The following is a 22,263-nucleotide window of genomic DNA, read 5'->3' on the forward strand; positions in this document are numbered from 1 at the left end:
ACCGGTACAAAGTGGCAAAAGAAAACAAATTTCTTACTACGGCCCACTCTCTAACATGCCTAAATTCAGAACAGCTCAATAAAGTAAAAATATTACACTTACAATGTCTACTCCCACTCTTAACTATTGCTTTAGTCTTAAAGTTTCCCCGGGATGCACACCATGGTCTGCGAAGCACCAGTTTAGAGGAATGATTTCTAGAGCCTGGGAAGCCGGCTCGTCTTCCGTTTTTCCTCAGGGCTGGAACAGCGGTCCACTCTGTTCGTTCCCACTTAGCCCCAAATACAATGGACTGGTCCTGGCCGCGGAAAGTACAGCAGAGACTGTAGCCCAACCAGGACAAGACCCGGAACAAGAAGTAATTTCCCCTCTGGAGGCTAGAAAGCGGAGATCCCGCCACATTGCCCCGGATAGACAGGAAACGGGAACCCTTAGCAGGCACCCGGCGTGAAGTGGAGGGGGGAAATGTCGGTGCAACGCAGCAACAGGGACGCTGGGGCTGGCGGAGGCCGGAAATCAGCGTCAGGATCTTCCTCAGGCCGGAAGTGAGAAAGGTGGGGCTTGTCTTGCTCCTGCAGACACTAGGCGGCCCTAGGGGGCGTCAGCATGGGGAAGAGTGTCTGTGTAACACTGCGGGCTGAGAGGAGGGAATTGGATGGGCGGGGTGTCGGTATAGGGGCGTTCGGGAGGGACGCGTATTGCTGTGACACTGCGGGGACTCTCTGAGGGGACGGGTGTCGGTGTGGCACCAGTACACGCTGAAGGAGCCGGCGGAACCGGGTGGCCATGGGGATGTGGGCATTGCTGGACGCGATGTGGGAGATGCCGGCCGAGAAGCGTATCTTCGGGGCCGTGCTGCTCTTCTCCTGGACAGTGTATCTCTGGGAGACCTTCCTAGCACAGCGGCAGGTGAGCCTAGACAGGGCCCACCTGACCCCGACACCCGGCCTGCCTAGGCCAGCCTCGTTCTCCACTCCAAGTCCCTGGATGATTGCTGCGGCCACAGCAGCAACCTTGACGTGATGGGTCCCTGTGAGCCTCCTATCTTGGCCCGATGGCAGGGTAGGCCTTGAGGGAATCTGGTGCTTCAGGATGTTTTCCGCAACGTGGTCATGGGCCCCAGGCTGATTAGGGCCTGGTGAAAGGGGAATCAGGGCTTCCGCCTTGTCAGGCCTGAGCTCTTGTACCTACCCCACAACTTCCTGAAGATTCTCGGACCCAGACTTACCTCCTTTATGTTTGGCAGCAACCCATAAGCCTTCAGAAGGAAGGTGCTAAAAGTTTAGAATCACAGCTTCCCCATGACATTTGTGTCTCGCTTAACCATAGGACGAGGAAGCCGTTTTCTGAAAATAAAGATTTCTCAGTCCTTCCAAGACCCTGAACTCTTTTCCCTTAAAAAAAGAAACACATATGTTGGTTTTTGCCCAAAGAACAGTATTTTCTTAAAAGCATATTTATTGTTTTTGTTCAAACAGTAAAGTAGAAAGTTACCTAGTAACAGTTCCCTGGAGATAATCAGAATTAACAGTTTGATGGATTACAGATCAGAACTTTTTTTTTTTTCTGGCAGCACGGTACTATTTGAGGGATCTTAGATTCTCCACTCGCCCTGGCAGTGGAAGGGCAGAAGTCCCAACCACTTAACCATCAGGGAATTCCTGAAATGTGAACTTTTAAATGAGATAGATTTTTAAGTGTAATTGACCAGTCTTTCACTGCTGGTTTTCTTCTATGTTGGCACTGAATTGTCAACTGTGATGGTTAGGAAAACCTTTCCTTTTTTAATTGCTGGAAACTTTTTCTTGAGCATTACATTTTTTTCTCCTCTGCAAATTTTTCCTCTCAGATTGCATTCTGTATGAATCTTTAAATCGAAAATTTTAATTTTTCTATGTCTGTCAATGTTTGGATTCTATCTAGATTTCTTTTTTTTAGTCCATGAGATCCAAAGAGGTGTTAAGCTGTATAGCAGTAGGTTCTCTGACTAAGCTCTTAGGATACCTTCATTAGTACAAAATCTTTAGGCCTAGAGGAATACCTTTGCAGAAAGTAAGCACACAGAATGTAGTGTCTAAATTGAAGATGGGTTATTGAACATCTACCTATCTTTAATAATAAGCCTAGTTATAGTAACTACTTTTTGGTAGTCTTCTTTATTCAATTATGCTTTAATGTAACACCAACTACCAAGGGTTTGTTAAGGTATCCAATAATAAATAGAAAAGCCATTTGTTATAAAACCATTGTAGAAAATGCTGTCCATTATATTATGTGGAATCTGTTCCCTCTATTATGTACCATGGGCTGAAATTACTTTTTAGAGTTTGGTATAATAAGAGTTTCTCTCTTGAGGACCTGATCTGTTTCTGTCATTTTTCAAATTTCCCTTAATTTGGCTTCTAGAATCAAATTTAATGACTAGTCCCTGTAGCTGTTAATACCCATGGTTAGCATATTTACTTTCTTCTATCCAGGGATTTGTTTTCTGTGTGATAGGATATATATTATTCCTGGAATGATTGGTAGCCTTTGTAATGTTACAATTTTGGTTTACCTGTGCAAACTTAAGTGTGATGACAGCTTTGATTTTATTTTCACCTGGTCACCTAGTTTCAGGTTTTCTCCTTTTACTTTCTTCACCAGTTGTTTTTAACGGTCAGTGTATTTGATCAATGCAGTATTTGTGCACGTATAGAGCAAATTCATCAGGCTTAAGTGGCAAGTTAATGTTATAAGCCAGTCAATGTTTGATTGTAAACAACTATTATAATAAGTAACAAGTTGGCTTGACTGTTTCCTTAAGGTGTTTTCTTCAAAATATTTCAGAGACGGGTATATAAAACTACAACTCATGTACCGCTGGAGTTAGGACAGATCATGGATTCAGAAACATTTGAGAAATCTCGACTGTATCAGCTGGATAAAAGTACTTTCAGCTTCTGGTCAGGACTCTATTCAGAGGTTGAAGGCACTGTGAGTACCTTACTTCTTGGAGAGACAGTCTCTCAAATTATTTAATACCTTGTAACGTTTATTTTCATTTTTGTGTTCTGTGACACAAAAGAGGGTAGGTACCACACCTACAAGTCCCAGAATACTTTCTTAACCTTTACTGTTGATAGTAATGAGTGGGAGCAAAAGAGGCAGAAACATAACTGTCTATAGACAGTTGAAAATTGTGGAATATGGTAACTGTTACCCTGAGGCCACACAGGAAAAAGGAACCTTACATTGTTAAGTTATTTTTGTAGCAGTTTCAGCTTATCTTCTTGCCTCATTCATGACTCTAACCCATCTTCCACATTGCAGCCCAAGGAATCCTGAAGCACAATTCTGATCATGTTATTCTACGTAAAACCTTTTGCTGGCTCACTGGGGCCACTCACTCATATGTTTCCTTCAGAGTAAAGTCTAAATTTCCTGGCATGATTTAAGGGGTCCTTTTGACTGGGGCATTGCTTACTTGAGCCTCATCTTTTTATTCCTTCCCCCAAATTCTTCCCACTTCTTTATTGTCCATCTCACACCCAGATTGGTTTCTTATGACCTTGAGTCTTTTCACATGCTGGTATCTCTGTCTGGGCTGGCCTTCCTGTCCCCCTTCATCTCCACTCTTACACTGGGGCCTGATTCCTACTCTTCCACTAGGATCTGAGACATCATATCTTCTAAGAAACTCTTTGAAATTTCCCCATCCCTCAAGTCTGGGTTAGGCAGCATCCCATCATTATTCCCATCAGAGTACTTACTTAGCACATTGTATTGAATTTGCCTGTTTGGATGACAGACTGGTAGTTCCTTAAAGACAGGGTACTTTAAAGTCTTGTTTATCATTTTATACCAAGTACCTGGCATATAATAAGCATATAATTCATATTTACTGAATGAAGTAATGAGTGACAGATAGTTTTTACTTAGTAAAACAGGGCCGGTCTTTCCCCATGCTAAAAGAAGAGAGGCTGTACAGTACCAAGCTGTTTCTCTGTTTTCTTCTTGTGATTTTTCCTGGCCCCTGACCCTGGTACTTTTTTAGCCAATTTTCCTAACTGCCCCTCCACAGATATCTGTGTCTGTTTCTGTACTGTCTGTGTATATAAAACTGTGCTTTACACATAAAATGAGTAAGATTTCTTCACACCTGCACCCATAAGACTGATTCTTGGTTTTCCACCCCTGAGAACCATGGACCCTGGAGAAGGAAATGGCAGCCCACTCCAGTATTCTTGCCTGGAAAATCCCATGGACAGAGGAGCCTGACAAGCTATGTCCATGGGATCACAAAGAGTTGGACATGACTGAGCAAGTAAACAGCAGGAACAATGGAAAGTGCGTACTGTTGAGGTTTAGAGCTGACTGAACTGCAGTGGCTTGAGTATGAATTTAAGCTCAATCATACTAGCTTTGTGACCTCAAGCAAGTCATTCAACATTTCTGCGCCTAAAATTTTCCATTAAAATTGTGTGGTAATAATAGTTTCTCATTGATGTGTTGTTGAGAGGATTGAAATTAGTTAATATACATAGGATGCTGAGAACAAGGTCAGATCCACTGTAAATGCTCCGTGAGTGTTGTCTATTGTGTTTTTTATCATCATAGTCATGGTTGTCACTAACCCCCAGAAGTCTTTTATTTATTTACATTTTTATTATTTTTATTTATTTATTTTTTAAAGACAGATCTGCTACTCTTTATCCATTTATAAAACTTAGTTTAAAACTCAGCACCATTCTGTTATTCTGAAATGTGACTCATTCTATGTATCTATCATATATCTAACTGAGCCAAAACACCATACTCTACTTATTTCATTAGGCACAAAATTAAGTTATATAAGTTAAATTTTGTTGAAGTTTTTAAGAGCTACTATTGATAAATAGTACAATATAGAGTGATATATACATGAATAGAATCCATAAGTTTATATTAATGAAAAATGGGTATATATTCTTTTTTTAAAAAAGACTAGACTGTTTTTTAGAGCAGTTTTAGGTTGACAGCAAAACTGAGTAAAAAGTGCAGACATCCCCGTACACCCTGAGCCCCCACATATGTGCAGAACTCTCCCACTGTCAACATCCTGAGTCACAGTGACACATTCGTTTCAATGGATTAACCTACACTGACACATCGCTATCACTCAGAGTCCATAATTACATTGCCTTGGTGTTTCCCATTCTGTAGGTTTGGACAAAAGTATAATGACAAATATCCGCCATTACTGTACCATACAGAACAGTCTCACTGGCCTGTGCTCTGCCTGTTCGTCCCTGCCTGCCCGCTCATCCTTGGCAACAGCTGATCTTTTTATTATTCCCACAGTTTTGCCTTTTCCAGAATGTCATGTAATTGGAATCTTATAGCTTATAACCTTTTTAGATTGGCTTCTTTCACTTAGTAATAGGCACTCAAGTCTCCTGTGTCTTTTCATGGCTTGATTTTATACTCTTTTTAAGAGAATATTCTGTCATAATTTCTCCAGAACTCTTAGATCCCTCAATATCACTAAGAGAAAGATTCCTAAATTGAAAATAAGGTTTTAGGTACTTTGACTGTAAGCATCTTTGCTGCAAACATTTTCTTCACATAACCAATTGACTGTAAGGCATTTTTGCCATAAAAGATAAAATAATGAAAAATAAAAGAGGGACATTAAAAAAGACATAATGAAGCATGTAAAATTGATACCAAAATTAAGACATTATTGCAAAATGTAGAACTTTGAATGCATTTAAAATGTGTGTGAATTCATGTCAATACTGTGTAATAACTAATATTATTTTGTAAATTGTACATAAGCATTTTTGTCTTCCAAGTCTTTTGTTCATGGTATTGTATACATTTTTTTCTTGTTGATTTGTCTCATTGTTTAGTATTGCACTTTTTCACTAAAACTTATTCCTTTGTTAAGAGAAGTACTGGTTTACAAATCCTAGGATGCATATTTGTAACTGAGCCCTGTATTGCTTTGTTAAAGCCTCTCTACTGTATTTTTTTCTGGTGTATTGTAATATGTCCACTGATAGATGTTCCAAAATTCTATGGGAAATATGGGTTCAACTGTGCACCTTTGAGACCCTCAGTGCCTCTTTCTCCTGTGAAGTAGTGTGTTTCAAAGTAAGAAGCCAATTCAGTAAAGCCATCAATAACATCACTAACTGAAGGTTATGCTAACTAATTTTAGGCAGTTGAAACCAAATTGTCAACCCCCAAACTGTCAACCAGTTGTTTTATCTTTCACAAGAAATTTCTTTACAGCCAGTTGGTTATGCAGTGAAAATGTTTGCAGCAACATATTTAAGGCAAAGAAGCTTATGGCAAAAATACAGACACGTGAAAGTAATTGAGATTGGCTACCATAACTGTTTCATCAGTAAAAGAAACCAGCTGTTTGTAGCTTTGTTAAATGATTATAGAATTGTCTAGTAAGTCACAAAATTTGCATTGACAAATATGTATTATTAAGACTAGTGTGGTTAGAACCAAGTTGTTAGGAAGCTCTCTAATTTCCTTAAGATTATGGAAAGTGGCAAAGATTCTGGAAGAGGCATTTTAGAAAAATTAATAAATGGTCTGAAAAATAAGATTATATTGCCTTTTGGGGTACACAGTGATTGCTAGTAATTAGTCTTTTCGGAATTGACTTTTTATTATTTTTACTAGTCCAAGCCAAGTTTATTTACTGCGATATTGAAGATTAATATTAAAACTCAGTGCCTTCCAGCCAAACCAGGAAAAATATACATGTGTGATATATGTGAATTGTATCTGGTTTTGGCTAATTTATCTGAAGCATTTCTTCTATTAGAGACATGGTCCAAGAAGGAAATCAGCCTTCAGATGCAAGTAGAGGGGTAGAATTAGACACTGTCCTTTCCCCTCATTGATGTCTGATTCTTTGAAATTCATTCACTTAACCCCTACAAGGCCATTATACAATGACAGGGAAAATATTTTCAGTCTCCTTGGCTGTCACATAAACCATTCTAGGAAAGATGGGTGGTAGCTTGTTTATTGTGCTTAGTGTCCATGGGAATGGCTCAGTTTGTTCTAGGAGATGACAGAGGTTAGGAGAATCCATATATAGAATGAGAGACCTTTGTAATGTGCTATGGCTCAAACTAGAAGCTGTACTGATGGGCTAAAGCTGGAACAGTAACAGTCATCTTCATAATAATTGTGTGAGTTGTGATTTTCACTTCATATATTGCTTTTATATTTATGGTTTTGTTTGATGTTTACAACAATGCTCTGAGGTTTTAGAAGGGCTTCCCAGGTGGCACTAGTAAAGAACTGGCCTGTTATCACAGTAGATGTAAGAGACACGGGTTCAATCCCTTGGTCAGGAAGATCCTCTGGAGGAGGGCATGGAGCAAGAATACTCCAATATTCTTGCCTGGAGAATCCCATGGACAGAGGAGCCTGGGAGTACAGTCCATAGGGTCACACAGAGTTGGACATAACTGAAGCGACTTAGCCACACACACACTGAGGTAGAAAGTATATAGGCATTATTATTCTCTTTTTATGGCTGAGAAAGCAAAGGCTCAGAGAAATTAAACAGCTTGGCCATATAATGGCCAGGTGACCCTCACTGCCAAATGAGAGAACGGAGTTTCAGACTCTGTTCTTCTGAATCTAAAAAAGAAACCATTCTTGAAACTCTCGGACTGGCAACATGGATATAGTAAATTTATCCTTGGGGAATTAGTAAACTATATTTGCCATTAGATAAGAAGTGTTTTGTGTTACTTTGAAATCCTGTTCTGTTTGAAAGCAAGTTCATTAGTTCCCATTGTGTTGATTAAAATTAATTGGTTTGTAAGCTTTGGTCACAAAGAAAAAGTACAAAAACTAAATTAGACTTTCTTGCTGTGCTACTTTCTACCCAAGGGAACATAAGAGGCCCATGTGACCAATTACAGATGCCACTGTTCACACAAATGTGACAAAGCACCTGGATATAAAATGTCCCCCCTCTCTGAGACGAGCTTTCCCACTATCTCATAGTGATAGTGAAGTCGCTTAGTCGTGTCCCACTCTTTGCGACCCCATGGACAGTAGCCAACCAAGCTCCTCCGTCCATGGGATTTTCCAGGCAAGAATACTGGAGTGGGTTGCCATTTCCTTTTCCAGGGGATCTTGCCGACCCAGGGATTGAACCTGGGTCTCCCACATTGTAGGCAGACGCTTTACCATCTGAGCCACCAGGGAGGGCCTGCTATCTCATAGTCGTCACTAAAGAGCCCTCTCAAGAAATGGAATGGTTGGGGAGTAGAGTAGGGCAGAGTGGGAAAATTTCAAACTAGCTTCTCTAATTTCTGATCAGTTCTGAGTGAGCAGTTCATCCTCTTTGAGTCTCATTTTTTCTCCTCTTTTAAGATGAGAAGCAGATAGATTAGTATTGTATTTCATATGATTTGTGACAAGGACTGAGTAAGATAATATAAATGAAGCAATTAGTACGGTACTCAACACAAAGCAATGACTTAGTCATTGGGTTTCTCTGGGCAAGTTACTTTAACATTTCTGAGTGTCAGTCGCCTTATCTATAAGATAGAGATTACTGTGCTCCCTAGCCTGGCTGCTTTTCAAGACTTTAGTGAAATAATATATGTGAAAGCAGGTGACTTGTTTTTCTTGGCATCATTAGTTCTTTTTAAAGGACACCTGTCTATACAGAGAAACTTTACGGTTGGCTGTGTTTTGTTTTTTGTTCCCCAAAGCATGCCAAACAACATTAGCATTAGCTGTTTCCAGATGCATTCAGAGTTCATATTAAAGCTACCCTTGACACTTAAAAGCTGGACTTTTAATCATAGGTGTTCCAGCCTTTTCCCCAAAGCATTATAAATCCTTAATTCTGCATTATTTATTAGTATTGAGAATAGGATGAAGGAAATGCCATTCCAAGTCAATTAGTTCAACAAGTGGAGCATATACCACACAGAGTGGTGCCAAAGCATGTCCTCTGGGAAAATAGTTTATATCCAAGATTGAGTTAGTTAAAATGGAAACGATGGATATAGAGTTAAGGGGGCCTTACTTTTAAAAAGCAGTTTATTAAAATAGTGATTTTCAGACCTTGGTTGTACACCGCATATAACTGGAGACTGACTCTTGGGCCCCTCTCCCAGTTTCTGATTCTGGTTCTAAGGTGGAGCCGGAGACGTATTTCTAGCAGATTCCCAGGCAATGCTGATGCTGTTCCAGAGACCATATTTGAAACCTGTGGTATTATATCAATCCCCTGCATACTGGTAAAACTCCAAAAGATGGGGACTTCTCTCGTGGTCCAGTGGTTAAGAATCTGCCTTGCAGTGCAGGGAATGTGAGTTCGACCCCTGGTTGGGGAACTAAGATCTCACATGCCGCTGGGCAGCTAAGCCCATACAGCATAACTACTGAGCCTGCGTGCCGCAACAAAAGATCCCACGTGCTGCAACTAAGACCTGAGGTAGCCAAATAAATATTTTTAAAAATCTGAAAGATGAATAGATCAAGTATGAGTGAGATAGTGGAAAACAGGAATGCTCTAATGGGAGTATAATTTGGTATAAACACTTTAGAGAACAGGCTGATAATGCCAAATAAAGTTAAAACTCACCACATATGGATCTAAAAAGATGTAGAGTGTAAAAAGCAAGTTGTAGAATGATAAATACAATATGATCTCATTTATATATATTCTTAAAAAGCATAGGTAAACCACTATATTAGGCTTCCCTGGTGGCTCCAGTGGTAAAGAATCCTCCTGCCAGGCAGGAGAGGCAGGTTTGATCTCTGGGTTGAGAAGATCCCCTGGCAAAGGAAATGGCAACCCACCCCAGTATTCTTGCCCAGGAAATCCCATGGACAGAGTAGCCTGGCAGACTACAGTCTATGGGGTCAGACAGAGTCAGACATGACTTAGCAATTAAACAATACCACTAGCACCAAACCACTATGTTATTTATGGATACATATATAAAAATGGAAAGTGGATTGGAAGGACACCTGTGCAATATATGATAATGCCCCAAATTCTCAAAGCCACAAGGAACCATGTCTGAATGGATGGGAATATTGTGCTTCTGACCAAGGAGTGTGATCATTGTGTTTCCAAGGTTTCATGGTGAAAAAACAAGATATTGACTCCTCTTGGACAAAATGCTTCCACAAACTTGGTATCTGTTGTGAGAAGTCATGTTTTGTAAGCATATATTCTTTTCACATTTTTGAAAACTGCTCCCTCATTCATATGTCTTGTTGGTTTGGTGAATGTCTCTGTTCACTTTATCTGCTCAAGACAAAGGGTGGTGCTGAGAAAGGGGCCTACTCCTGTGAAACCCTGATTCCCACCTCAGGATTCTCTTTTTCCTTATCCAGAGATGGCTCTGATAGCCTATTCTGTCCCCCAGTTTGGTAGGTGGACATGTTTAGTTACACCAATACTAACACTTTGTTCTAACTAAGAGAGCTGTTTCCTTTCAAGGAGAAGCCAGTTATGGAGCCATAGAGCCTGGCCTAAATCCCATTTCTGTCACTCGTAGGAGTTTTGATAAGTTGACTCAGTCATTCTAAGCTTAGTTCCTGATTCTTAAGGTCTTTTGTGGTCTTTTGACAAAAGTTTTTTCTCTCTCTCTCTCTCTCTCTCTCTCTCTCTCTAAACAGCTTTATTGAGATAAAATAACATATACAATTCATCCATATAAAATGTATAGGCGAAAAACTTTTGCTTAACAGTCTAACCTTAGTATCTCAGTTGGTTTCTATTTGTCTAAATGTGTGTTTTATCCTAAATAAGATAGGTCTCTCTCTCTCTTTTTTTTTTTAACACACTCTCATATGGTAGTTTCTGCTGCTGCTGCTAAGTCGCTTCAGTCGTGTCTGACTCTGTGCGACCCCATAGACGGCAGCCCACCAGGATCCCCGGTCCCTGGGATTCTCCAGGCAAGAACACTGGAGTGGGTTGCCATTTCCTTCTCCAATGCATGAAAGTGAAAAGTGAAAGTGAAGTCGCTCAGTCGTGTCCGACTCTTCGCGACCTCATGGACTGCAGCCTCTACCAGGCTCCTCCGTCCATGGGATTTTCCAGGCAAGAGTACTGGAGTGGGGTGCCATCGCCTTCTCCAATGGTAGTTTCTAGTACTGCTTAAATGTGACCAACATATGCTTTGTTTTACAGCTTATTCTTCTCTTTGGAGGAATTCCGTACCTTTGGAGAGTCTCTGGGCGCTTCTGTGGTTATGCTGGCTTTGGACCAGAATACGAGGTATGTCATTCATTAGCCTATATTTGTCAGTCTTTTCTTCTTCCTTGGCCAGCTTTCTACTCAAGTTAATTTTTTGGCTTCTACCTAATGAAGGGTTCTCTGTGTAGTTCTCATCCACTTACGTTAAGATAATATACATTACTGTAGTAAACTCCAGAATTTCAATGGCTTATCACAGTAGTTTATTTCTCAATGACATAATAGTCCAGTGTGAGTATTTTGGGAGTCGACAGGTGACATCCTTTTATGTGGTAAGCCAGAGACCCAGTCTCTTCTTATATGGCTCTGCCACTCCCTAAGTGCCCCTATGTTCTCTTCATCCAACAGGCAGAAGGAATGGAGGGTGGAGAAAGTGCATCCCCTTCTTAACCTCCTTGTCTCCGAAGTGATACCTGTCCTTGGCATTCACATTTCTTTGGTGAACCAGTCATTTAGTCTCAGTTGCAAGGGAGCTAGGTAATGTAGCCTCTGGGTAGGCAGCTGATTCTTAGAAACTTCTTTCTGCAATCAGTGAAAAGTAAAGCATGAATTTTGTTGAACTTATGCTAAGCAGATCCCTGTGCTACACATGTATAGCAGATACTTTCAACCGAGACAGAATGTATCTCCTAGTATCTCCACTGAGCTCCTTGAGTTGGCGGCCCACTTCTGGGAATTCTAGGTACAGTGTTGGAATCAAAGCCTTGGACCTGAGACTTTGCCTATAATGGATGCTGGGACACTGTTTTTGACTTTTTCTTGGTAATTGGTCTGTTCTCTCCTTCCTGTTTATATGAAATGATGCGTTTCTTCAACATGGCATGTATAGGTACCTTGGGCTTTAATTCAGCTCATCCTGTGTCCCTTTTTGTATACCATTTTCTAAGGAAGCCGAACTCTTTTAAGACCTCCTCTTCCTGTGATATCTCTGTATTTTTGTAGACATGTCCTGACCTGCCATTGCACTATTGCTGTTTACTTGCTTGTTCTCTGCATTGTTTTGTAAACAGTTTAAGGTGGTTTTCTGTAAACATGGCTGGTTCCTAAGAGGCCTTCTTTGACCACTTTCAGCTACAATGTCATCCTTCTGGCACTCTTCAGTGAAGCACATCGCCTTATTTTATTTTCTTTACAAATGCATTTACCACTGTCTGCATTTATCATTACTGTCTGAGCCACCAGGGAAGCCCTCCATTTATCTTATTGTTTATTTGTTTACTTTTGATCTATCACCCTGACAAAACTTTTAGGTTATAAGGGGACAGAGACCTTACATATTTTCTTCACTGCTGTGACTTGTGCCTAGAACAATGCTAGTCACAGAGTAGGTACTTCATAAATATTTGTTGAATTAATGAACCCAATCTATATACATACATATAAAAATATTCCTTACCTTAACAGGAAGTTTTTTATATAATGTTCTTAGACATTATCTTTGCATTTAACAATGTTTTAGAGCTCTCTTTCTGTGTATATAAATCTTCATTTTCTTTGATGGGTGCCTGGTACTGGCAGCAGTCCTCACTCAGCACCATTCTGATATACACACATTTCCGTTTCCTTGGTTTAGTTAATAACACCAGCCCCTCAGCAGTTTCGAATTTCACTTACCACAATATGTTATGTGTATAACTGCATAAAGTACGAGTTCCCTGCTAGCTCTTCAGTTCACAAATCACTGTGCAAATAACAGATGCTCATACAGTGACTGATCACATCACTCTTCAAATTCTGCCAGTGGCTGGTCACTGCCCAACTGCTGTTCAGTGATTCAGAGTGTGCAGTTGTGTTGTCTCCTGTCTCCCAGCTATAAACCCACATGACATTTCACAAAGATGGATCACTGAAAGAGGGAATTGGCCAACAAAGATGAAAGTATAGGGACTTCCCTGGTGGCCCAGTGGTTAAGAGTCTGCCTTCCAATGCAGGGGACTTGGGTTCCTGCTCTGGGAAGATCTCACATGTCACGAAGCAACTAAGCCTGTGTGTGACACGACTGGAGAGCCCATCTGCTCTGAAGCCCATGTGCTGCAACTGGAGAGAAGCCTGCAGGCTGCAACAAAGAGCCTGTGTACCACAGCTAAGACCTGATGCAGCCAAATGAATAAATACTTAAAAAAAAAAAAGAAAGTAAAGAAAGATTGGTATTGAAATTCACATCTAATGTACATGGTATAGAAGAAAGAGCTGATCAAATTCTTACCTAAAACAGCTCTTCTTGGTTTATGTTTTTTCACAGTGTATGAAGTATTAAAATACCTCTTTCTTGGATCCCAATAGTCCTTATTATATACATGATATTCTTACTTTTGCCAGTTGGACAGGGAGAAAACAATATTGTACTATTATTTCATATAACTTATTGTTGAATGGAAAAGTCAGTAATGAAGCAGCATATGAAAATAAAAGTATGTGAATATCCATACAGATTTTTCATATAACTAGTGTCCTAGTGATGAATATTTAAGTTGGTTCAGTTTTTCTTGATTGCGTATAGAGGTGTCCATTGTTGCAGACAGGTTTCACATCTCTAAGAAACCTGAACTAGTGCATACCAAAATTTGAAAAGTAGTTTCCTCTGGAGAGAATTTTGGCAATTTTTATTTCCTTATTTTTGCTTATCTCTTAAAATTCAGTAGTAAGCATGTACTTCTTATATAATGAAGACCAATTTCTTCACTAAAAAAAGAAGAAGAGGACTAAGTGGACCTCAACATATCCTTAGGCATAGGTAGTGTGTTTTTCGACAGGACTTTCTGCTTTCCGGGATTCCCTGATAGCTCAGTTGGTAAAGAATCTGCCTGCATTGTGGGAGACCTGGGTTCGATCCCTGGGATGGGAAGATCCCCTGGAGAAGGGAAGGGTTATCCGCTCTAGTAAACTGGCCTAGAGAATTCCATGGACTGTATGGTCCAGGGGGTTGCGAAGAGTCAGACACGACTGAGTGACTTGCACTCACTTTTCTGCTTTCAAGAATACCGACAAGTGGTCTCATAATTAGTGTCCTTACTTTTTGACAGTGAGATTTGGCCCAACCTTTTCCAGCAAGTGCTCAACTTAAAGACTCAGAACGCTCTAGAGTTCTGTTGCCACGTTATGAATATGAGCTGGAATGAGTAGGTTCATCTCAGACAAGAGGTGAAGTGTGCCATCAGGCCATTTTGTTCTGGATCACTCTACCCTCATGGCACAGGACTTTATAATATTCTGTGTCCTGGAACCTTAAGTTATTCACTTATGGCGCTAGAGCCCAGATCATGTTGCCTTTGAGAAGCTATAAGTCAAAACCCTTTCCCCTCACTGCCCAGTAGATCTTGTTTCTAAGATATTTTCTCCTTTCTGAGTTAGAATTAGGGTTCTTCTGAGAAAAGTCCTGGGTGTTTCTGTATACTCCAGTTTTCCCAGTGTGACTGTCACACCTCCTTTTTTCAACTAAAGTATTAATATCTTCCTCAACTCAATCATTTTTCTAAATGCTAGCTTACAGTTATCTGTTAGGAGTAGAAGGGTCTTAGAAAAGAGTAGTGAAAAGTAGCATTTTGGGATTGGATTATGAAAATCGTTAAAAGCATAATGAGTTTGCAGTCTTTTAGAGCCCTTACAAATTTTTTAAGTAGAGAAGTGGCATTTTAGATTCATCTGAGGTGTGTGTAGGATGGATTGGAAGGGGAGGGATTGATAATAGGCAGGGAATGGTGCCGGCTGTTTTAGTGTTTAAGGCAAAATCATTTAAAACACCCTTAGAATCTTAGTGTTTAAGGGGGAAATAAGCCCAGTGATTAGGGAATTAGACCTATATTAATTAATTATTTGGCTACATCACATGCAGGATCTTTTTTGTAGCACCCAGACTCTCTAGTTGTGGCACATGGGCTCTGGAGCTTGTGGCCTTCTGAAGTTGCAGCAAGCATATCCTGTACCAAGATTACATTATGCTCTGTTATTTAATATGGTTATATTTTTTGAAGATGGAATTCTGACTCAGTAGTTTTGAAGAAGGTCCTGGAATCTGTTTTGTTTGTTTTTAAAAAATATCTCATTTCCCATTTGGGGACAAATGCTGAAATAAATCACCTGCATGTTGTAGCCAAATCTCCTTTCTTCCTCTTCCCTTCTCCCTTTTTCTATGTTTAGAAACACAGTGGCTGCATCTTTACTAACAAATCACATATGCTTTGGTGGTATACTCCCATTTAAAAGAATTCCGTTTTAAGGGCTACCCTGGTGGCACATTGGATAAGAATCTGCCTGCCAGTGTAGGAGACACAGGTTTGATCCTAGTCCAGGAAGATCTCACATGCCTTGGGGCAACTAAGCCCAAGTACCGCAACTATTGAGCCTGTACTCTCGAGCCAGTGAGCTGCAACTACTGAGCTACCTGCAGCTGCTGAAGCCTGCAAGCCCTATAGCCTGTGCTCCATAAGAGAGGCCACTGCACTGAGAAGCCCACACACTGCAACTGGAGAGTAGCCCCTGGTCATGGCAACTAGAGAAAAACCCACGTGTCAGTGAAGACCCAGCACAGCAAAGAATTAATTAATTTTTTTTAAAAGAAAGAATTCAGTTGTCCACTGGGGAGTAAGAGGGAAAGTGCTAATGTGGTAGGAGGGAAAGAGAGGGTTCTGTTTGCTTCATTGCCCTTTCCCCTTCCCCACAAGTCCCTTTATGCTAATTAGTCCTTGTCCGCCACTATCATAGGAAAACATTTGTGAAGAGAAATGAGGCAGTTCTTAGCTTTTGATTTCCTAAGGATCTGTTGTAAAGGCAATGAAAGGAATCCTTGAGAACAATTGTCTCTCTTGGATTAGGGCTCTGTGAAAATTTCAACACATTCTGCCCCACCTGCCCTGGCCCAGCTTTTCAGATGCTCCATTATGTTTCTCCAGGCCCATCATCTTGTCATCTTTCACTTTCAGGATGCTCTTTTCTTTCTCCTTGCTTTTACAAATTCTGTGGAATTCCTCTTTGTCTCTTCTGTTCCACTAATTTATCTCTTTCTTCAGAGTAGCACTCCCAGTCTCATCAGCTTTGTAGCCTCTTGAATTCATCAGCATATGTGGCTGTCTCTCACTTTTAAGTTCTTTTAACCATTTTGTCTATATGACTTCAAGTTAACTTTCATATGCTGCCTGTGTAATTAAAGAAGTATTTTATTGCCCTCCTATCTTACAAATAAGCCCTGAGGGTGGAGGTGATGTTTTAGACCTTGTGTTACCCATAGAATCAAGCACATTGAGTTATAGTAAGTACTTAGTGTATACTCATTGATTTGTTCCCTAGTAATTTGTTTGAGGAATGAATTAATATTAAAAAACTGCCTTTTTTCCTCTTGTGTTTAGATCACTCAGTCCTTGGTGTTTCTGCTGTTGGCTACACTTTTCAGTGCATTGACTGGTTTGCCTTGGAGTCTTTATAATACTTTTGTGATAGAAGAAAAGCATGGTTTCAATCAACAGGTAAAATAGAGAATACAATGTTCTCTTTTCAGTGTGAAGCTCATTTGTACTTCTGTCCTCTGCTGGTAGTAATTAAAACATAATTTTCTGTTTTGGAGAAGGAAATGGCAACCCACTCCAGTATTCTTGCCTGGACAATCCCATGGACAGAAGAACCCTGCCAGTCCATGGGGTCACAAAGAGTAGGACACAACTGAGTGACTAACAACAACAACAGTTTGCTATTTTACAGCATGAATTAATCTAGAAAAAGGGAACTGCAGATATGGTAAAGATCATAGTTTAAGGTCTTGCCATAAACTCTTCTACTACTAACATCTAGTGTTTTTCAGCTGCTGCTGCTGCTGCTGCTGCTAAGTCGCTTCATTCGTGTCCAACTCTGTGCGACCCTAGAGACGGCAGCCCACCAGGCTCCGCCATCCCTGGAATTCTCCAGGCAAGAACACTGGAGTGGGTTGCCATTTCCTTCTCCAATGCATGAAAGTGAAAAGTGAAAGTGAAGTCGCTCAGTCATGTCCGACTAATAACATTTAAATAAGTTCATTTTAAACTGTAAAATGCAGGGCATTGACTTATTCTCTTAGGCCACCTGTTGTCATATAGTCTTTATATGACTGCCTTTTCATTTTTAAAATTGCTTTAATAATGTATCCGTTTTATTCACTCATTATTTTAAAAGCAGTTTCTCAGTTTCTTGTGATGACTTTTTATTTTTTCAGACTTTGGGGTTCTTCATGAAAGATGCGATCAAGAAATTTGTTGTGACTCAGTGCATTTTATTACCTGTATCTTCACTTCTACTTTACATTATTAAAATTGGGGGAGACTATTTTTTTATTTATGCCTGGCTGTTCACACTAGTTGTGTCTCTGGTGAGTGAAATCTTTGTTTCGATTTTCTTTTACAAAGTGTACCTTGGTGAGATAACTGTGATTTAATCTTTGTTAGCATCTATATGGTTCTTAAGAAGCAGAAGAAATATAAATAGGTGCTCATATAAATTCCCTTTTTGTTTTCTGCTTTTAGCTATGGAAATAGGAGAGCTGACTCTGACCATAGATTTTCCCCTCCTTATACTGACTCTTACAGATTCTAGAAGCTAGTTGTTAGTTACTTTTAATTATCCAGTTGTCAGGCAGTTTGGGGCTGTGCATTTGTGAGTTGCCACCAGAGTGATGACTGACAATTTTGATGACCCTTGACTGAGCTCCAGTGTCTAAAAACCGTGGATATTTTGAAGAGAGAATAGATGTAAGTGGGATAAGAAGAAGAAAGCATAACCGTATTTGCTTTCTTCTGCCCTCCTTCCCCGCATTTCCCTTCCTCCTTCTTCCCTTTTCCCTCTACTTCTCCGTCCCCTGTGCCCCTCCCTTTTCCCTGTCTCCTCCCTTTTCTTTCCCCAGCTCCCTCTTCTTCCTTCTCAGCCTCCTCCCTCTCCTTCTTCCTTTCCTCTCCCCCATTATCCCTGCCTCCCGTGTTCTTTTCCTCTTCTCTTTCCCAAATTCTAAACTGCTTCATGGCGCAAACACTATGTACAACCCAATCAAAATGCTCTAGTAATAGCCCCCAGAAAATACACCTATCAGCTCTTCAGCTGCACTCGTGATGAGGTTACCGTGATGCTCACCATTTCACTTCCAGCCAGTGGGTTATAACTGCAAAACGGGTGCTAGTTGGACTTACAAATATATGTTGTATGGCTAATTGAAACGAGAGGGGAGAGAGCACAAGAAATGCTCCCAAAATGCTTAAAGAAGTGCTGTTTCAGCCAGTGTGTACAATTGTGAACTGCAAGTCATTAGTGTTAGCAGGCAGATTAAGCTCTAGTAGTTCTTTTTTTAGCAAACACTTCAAGTCTATTATGATTACCCTGAAAGAATTCCAGGTTATGATGGGCTTATGAAGTGTCAGAAATACCCAAGATAGTTTTGAACAGACCATTTGGCTTCTTAATTATTATCATCTAGGGACTACTCATTTTGATTTATTTCATCAAACGCATATTAAGTGCTTACTGTCTGGTACCGTTTGGGGCTGGGGATACCAGAACAAATAAGATAAGGTCCCTGTTTTCAGGGCTGGGAATTACATAATTGTTTTTGTATTGAATTTGTATAGTGAGTCGTTTCTCTTTAAGGACATAATCAGGTTGTTCTAACATTTGCTTTTCAGGTGCTTGTCACCATCTATGCTGATTACATTGCCCCTTTATTTGACAAATTCACCCCTCTTCCCGAGGGAAAGCTGAAACAAGAAATCGAAGTCATGGCGAAGAGTATTGACTTCCCTTTGACTAAGGTGTATGTTGTTGAAGGTAAGGCTCCCTGGGGTAAGAAGGTTTTATTTGAGTAATTTGTTTTAGTTGAATACTTTATTCTTAAAACTTTAATAAAAGATCATGTCAGTTGGTTTTGGGCGGGGGTTGTTTGGTTTTGTTATTTAAAGATTAGGATTTTCCATTTTGGCTTTTGAAGATTTATAAGAATTGATAACATAGTCCAGGGATAGAAACTGGTGGCCTGATGCCAAATCCTGCTCTTGCCTCTAGCTGTGTTTGTTTGGCTTTACAGTATTGCTCATTCGGGGCCAAGGCCTTTTTCACTCCTTGTTATGTCATGATACTAGACTGATTTATTCACTTCTGCTGCCTACCTGGCTTCTTTAGGTAATGGAATTGGACTCTGGCTTTGGACTCAGATCCCATTGGCACTGGTTTGGGGGCTTGGAAACAAAACCAGTGTTATTGGCTTTATCTCCCCCAAGACTTCCAGTGTTCACCTGCAAATTACCCAAGGCTGGTACCACTGAGTACTTTATATTAGTTATATTCTGCTTTTCTGATGACTGCTTTTGAGAGTTAAGCCATCTACGTTAGCTTGTGTAAGACTACTAAAGTCTCAAGGAGTCTTTCATCAAGGAAAGATGAATTAACAGTAACCAGAAGAGTAAAGAAATCTTAGACATTTGGTGGCCAACTGAAGGCACAGTTGGAACGTGTCTATGGGGAAATGGTAGAAAAATAAACCAATGCATACTACTTCTTTAGCCTCTGAGATTATTATTCTTTTAATTAATATTAAACTAGTAGCACAATGATGAGTATATTAGAACAATCTCTGAGGCACTTTTACTGAGGGAGCAACCTAAGTTGCCGACCACTTAAGTTATAATCAGAAAATGTGAATGCTAATGCTATGGCAATAGAGGTAATTGAGAAGATATGTGAAATATACTATCAGTACTATATGATTTTAGCTGAAATAGAGAAGGCTTTATGGAGGGTTACATGGGACTTTACGGGAAAATCAAGATTTGAGTAGTGGGGGTAGCATTTCAGAGGTCAGGTTGTGGAGCCAACAGGCTTGGGTTTAAATTCTAGTTCTATGACACAGTCCCTTTTTGACTTTAGGGCACTTACCTCTGCTAAACAGAAGTTACTCATCTGTAATGCATATTTTTGTTGTTGTTAATAATGGTAACAATCCTCAAAAATATTTTGAGTGAATGAATGTTGTCACTAACAGTAGCAACACATATTATGGATTTGTAAACTGAAAGGAAAAACCAAGTGAAAAACCAGTAGTCTTGCTCTCAGAAAACATCAGAGAGCAGGTACTGCACAGAGAATTAAACTGGTGTGAAGTGATGAAGAATGGCTGAGTAGGTGCTTTAGATTAGGTCATTAGACAAGACTTCTCCAAGCAAATGAGTTTAAACTGAGATCTGAAGGAAGGAGCCATCCATGGGGAGACTGTCCAGAGCTTGATATTTTCAAGAAAAAAGTCCAGTGTGGCTGCCGCATGGCAGGAAAGTGTTTTGACATAAAATCTGAGACATAGGCAAGAGTCAGACCACATAGGCCTTTGTAAATCAGGGTAAGAATCTTGAATTTTCAGTCCACAGATAAAGCTATGGAAGGTTTTAGGCAGGAAAGTGACATGGCCTTGGTTTTTACTTTTTAACCTATCTTAGGTTGCTATATAGAGAAGTTGGTAGGGAGGCTAGAGTAGAAGCAGTGTGAGCAGTCAGAAGGCTGGTGCCGTTCAGGAGGAGAGAATGGTTATTAGACTAGAGTAGTCTATCCTGATGGCTCAGTGGTAAAGAATCCACCTGCCAGTGTAGGAGACCTGGGTTCGATTCCTGGATCAGAAAGATTCCCTGGAGGAAGAAATAGCAGCCCACTCCAGTATGCTTGCCTGGGAAATCCCATGGACAGAGGAGCCTGGTGGGCTACAGTCCATGGGGTTGCAAGGAATTGGACACAATTTAGCGACTGAACGTCAACAACAGTAGTACTTGATGGAGAGAAGTAGGTGTATCAGGGATGTGTTTTAGAGGTAGGGTTGATGGAACTTGATAATAGATGACATGTAAAGGAATAAGGGAGCAAGAGATCTCAAAGATAATGACTTAGATTTTTGGCCTAAATGATTGGATAAATGATAGGCTACTGAGATGGGAAAAAACTGGGAGAAGAACAAGTATATGGGAGTTGAAGTTCTGCTAGGTGGGTTATAATTTGAGATACCTATTGAATATTGTACCAGAGTTCTACAAGCAATAATTAGTTGCAAGTCAGCCATAGAAACCAACTATGGTTAATTTAACGTGAAAAATTCCTTATTGAAACAATATTTGATAAGTCACAAGATCACAGGAAAGTTAATTTGCCAAACTTGGGAAATGGGCTCTTCACTGGGAGACTAGGAACTCAGAATCACCCTGAAGAACCAGTCTGGTGAGGACACTGCTGTTGGAGTTTAGCAGTTTGCATCTCTAACACCCTCCCACTAGCACCTGCAGAATTAATTTCTCACTGCCCTGCTTCCTCGTGTAATTAGCTACTATTCAGAGTCCCCAGTGGGTGCATCTGATGGACTGAGCCAGGGCACTGGGCTAGCTGTCAGGAGTGCTGGGGAAGCAGATATCCAGCTTTTTTGGATTTCTTAAATGAGAAGCAATCTCTCACAAGGCTTGCATGATGCCAAATTCCCTAAATTCTGCAAGGGGATTCTAATACTGGTCAGGGAGAAAATGACACATGAGAATATAAACAACAAAGATGCACTATAGACATCCTTGTGGAGATGTAGGCTTGTCAAATAGGCAGCTGGATATGAGTCCAGAGTTCTAGGGAGAGGCCAGGGCTGGACATAATGGTCTGGAAAGTATCTGGCATGTAGATACTTCCATGGATGAGGGCATTCAGAGAAGAGAAGGGGGCTCAGGTCAGGGTCAGCTGAGGGGGAAGAGTGGGCAAAGGAGGCTGAGGAGGAGAGACCACTGAGGTAGGAAGAAAATGAGGAGAAGATGGTGTTTCTATTGGGATAAGAGAAGAAAGTGTTTCAAGGAGGGAATGCTCAACTGTATCAGATGCTGCTGAGAGGTTGATTAAGATAAGACATCATAAACAAAAGATAAAGAGACAGCTGGCAGTGCCGTACAATCACATAGGACATTTTGGTGTTCAGAATTCTCAGATATGTTACTTCATACCTCAAATGGTACGATAAATCTATTCAGTAAACAAGCATTATTGAATAAATGCTACATGCAAGGCACAGTGATACA

At 40.4% G+C, this 22,263-nt stretch overlaps 1 protein-coding gene across 3 annotated transcripts in view; it reads left to right on the forward strand.

The window, feature by feature from the left end:
* The first annotated feature begins 398 nt into the window (after positions 1-398).
* The window catches only part of ZMPSTE24 (zinc metallopeptidase STE24), a 43,955-nt gene continuing 22,090 nt past the window's right edge, over positions 399-22,263 (forward strand). For 2 of the 3 annotated variants that reach the window (XR_015156527.1, XM_086381065.1), the window contains exons 1-6: positions 751-909; positions 2,830-2,976; positions 11,168-11,254; positions 16,576-16,692; positions 17,412-17,564; positions 18,865-19,006. Coding sequence is in view for 2 of the 3 variants with exons in the window: in XM_086381065.1 (XP_086237191.1) it covers positions 787-909; positions 2,830-2,976; positions 11,168-11,254; positions 16,576-16,692; positions 17,412-17,564; positions 18,865-19,006 (769 nt within the window). In the remaining variant the exon portion in view is untranslated. Of the gene's footprint in view, positions 555-750; positions 910-2,829; positions 2,977-10,834; positions 11,078-11,167; positions 11,255-16,575; positions 16,693-17,411; positions 17,565-18,864; positions 19,007-22,263 lie in introns of those variants that run through there. The other variant, XM_086381070.1, reaches the window with a different exon arrangement.

This window comes from Bos grunniens, chromosome 3 (assembly GCF_055505025.1).
Source record: "Bos grunniens cultivar Pamir isolate PY7600 chromosome 3, Bosgru_T2T1.0, whole genome shotgun sequence".
NCBI classification, from domain to species: domain Eukaryota; kingdom Metazoa; phylum Chordata; class Mammalia; order Artiodactyla; family Bovidae; genus Bos; species Bos grunniens.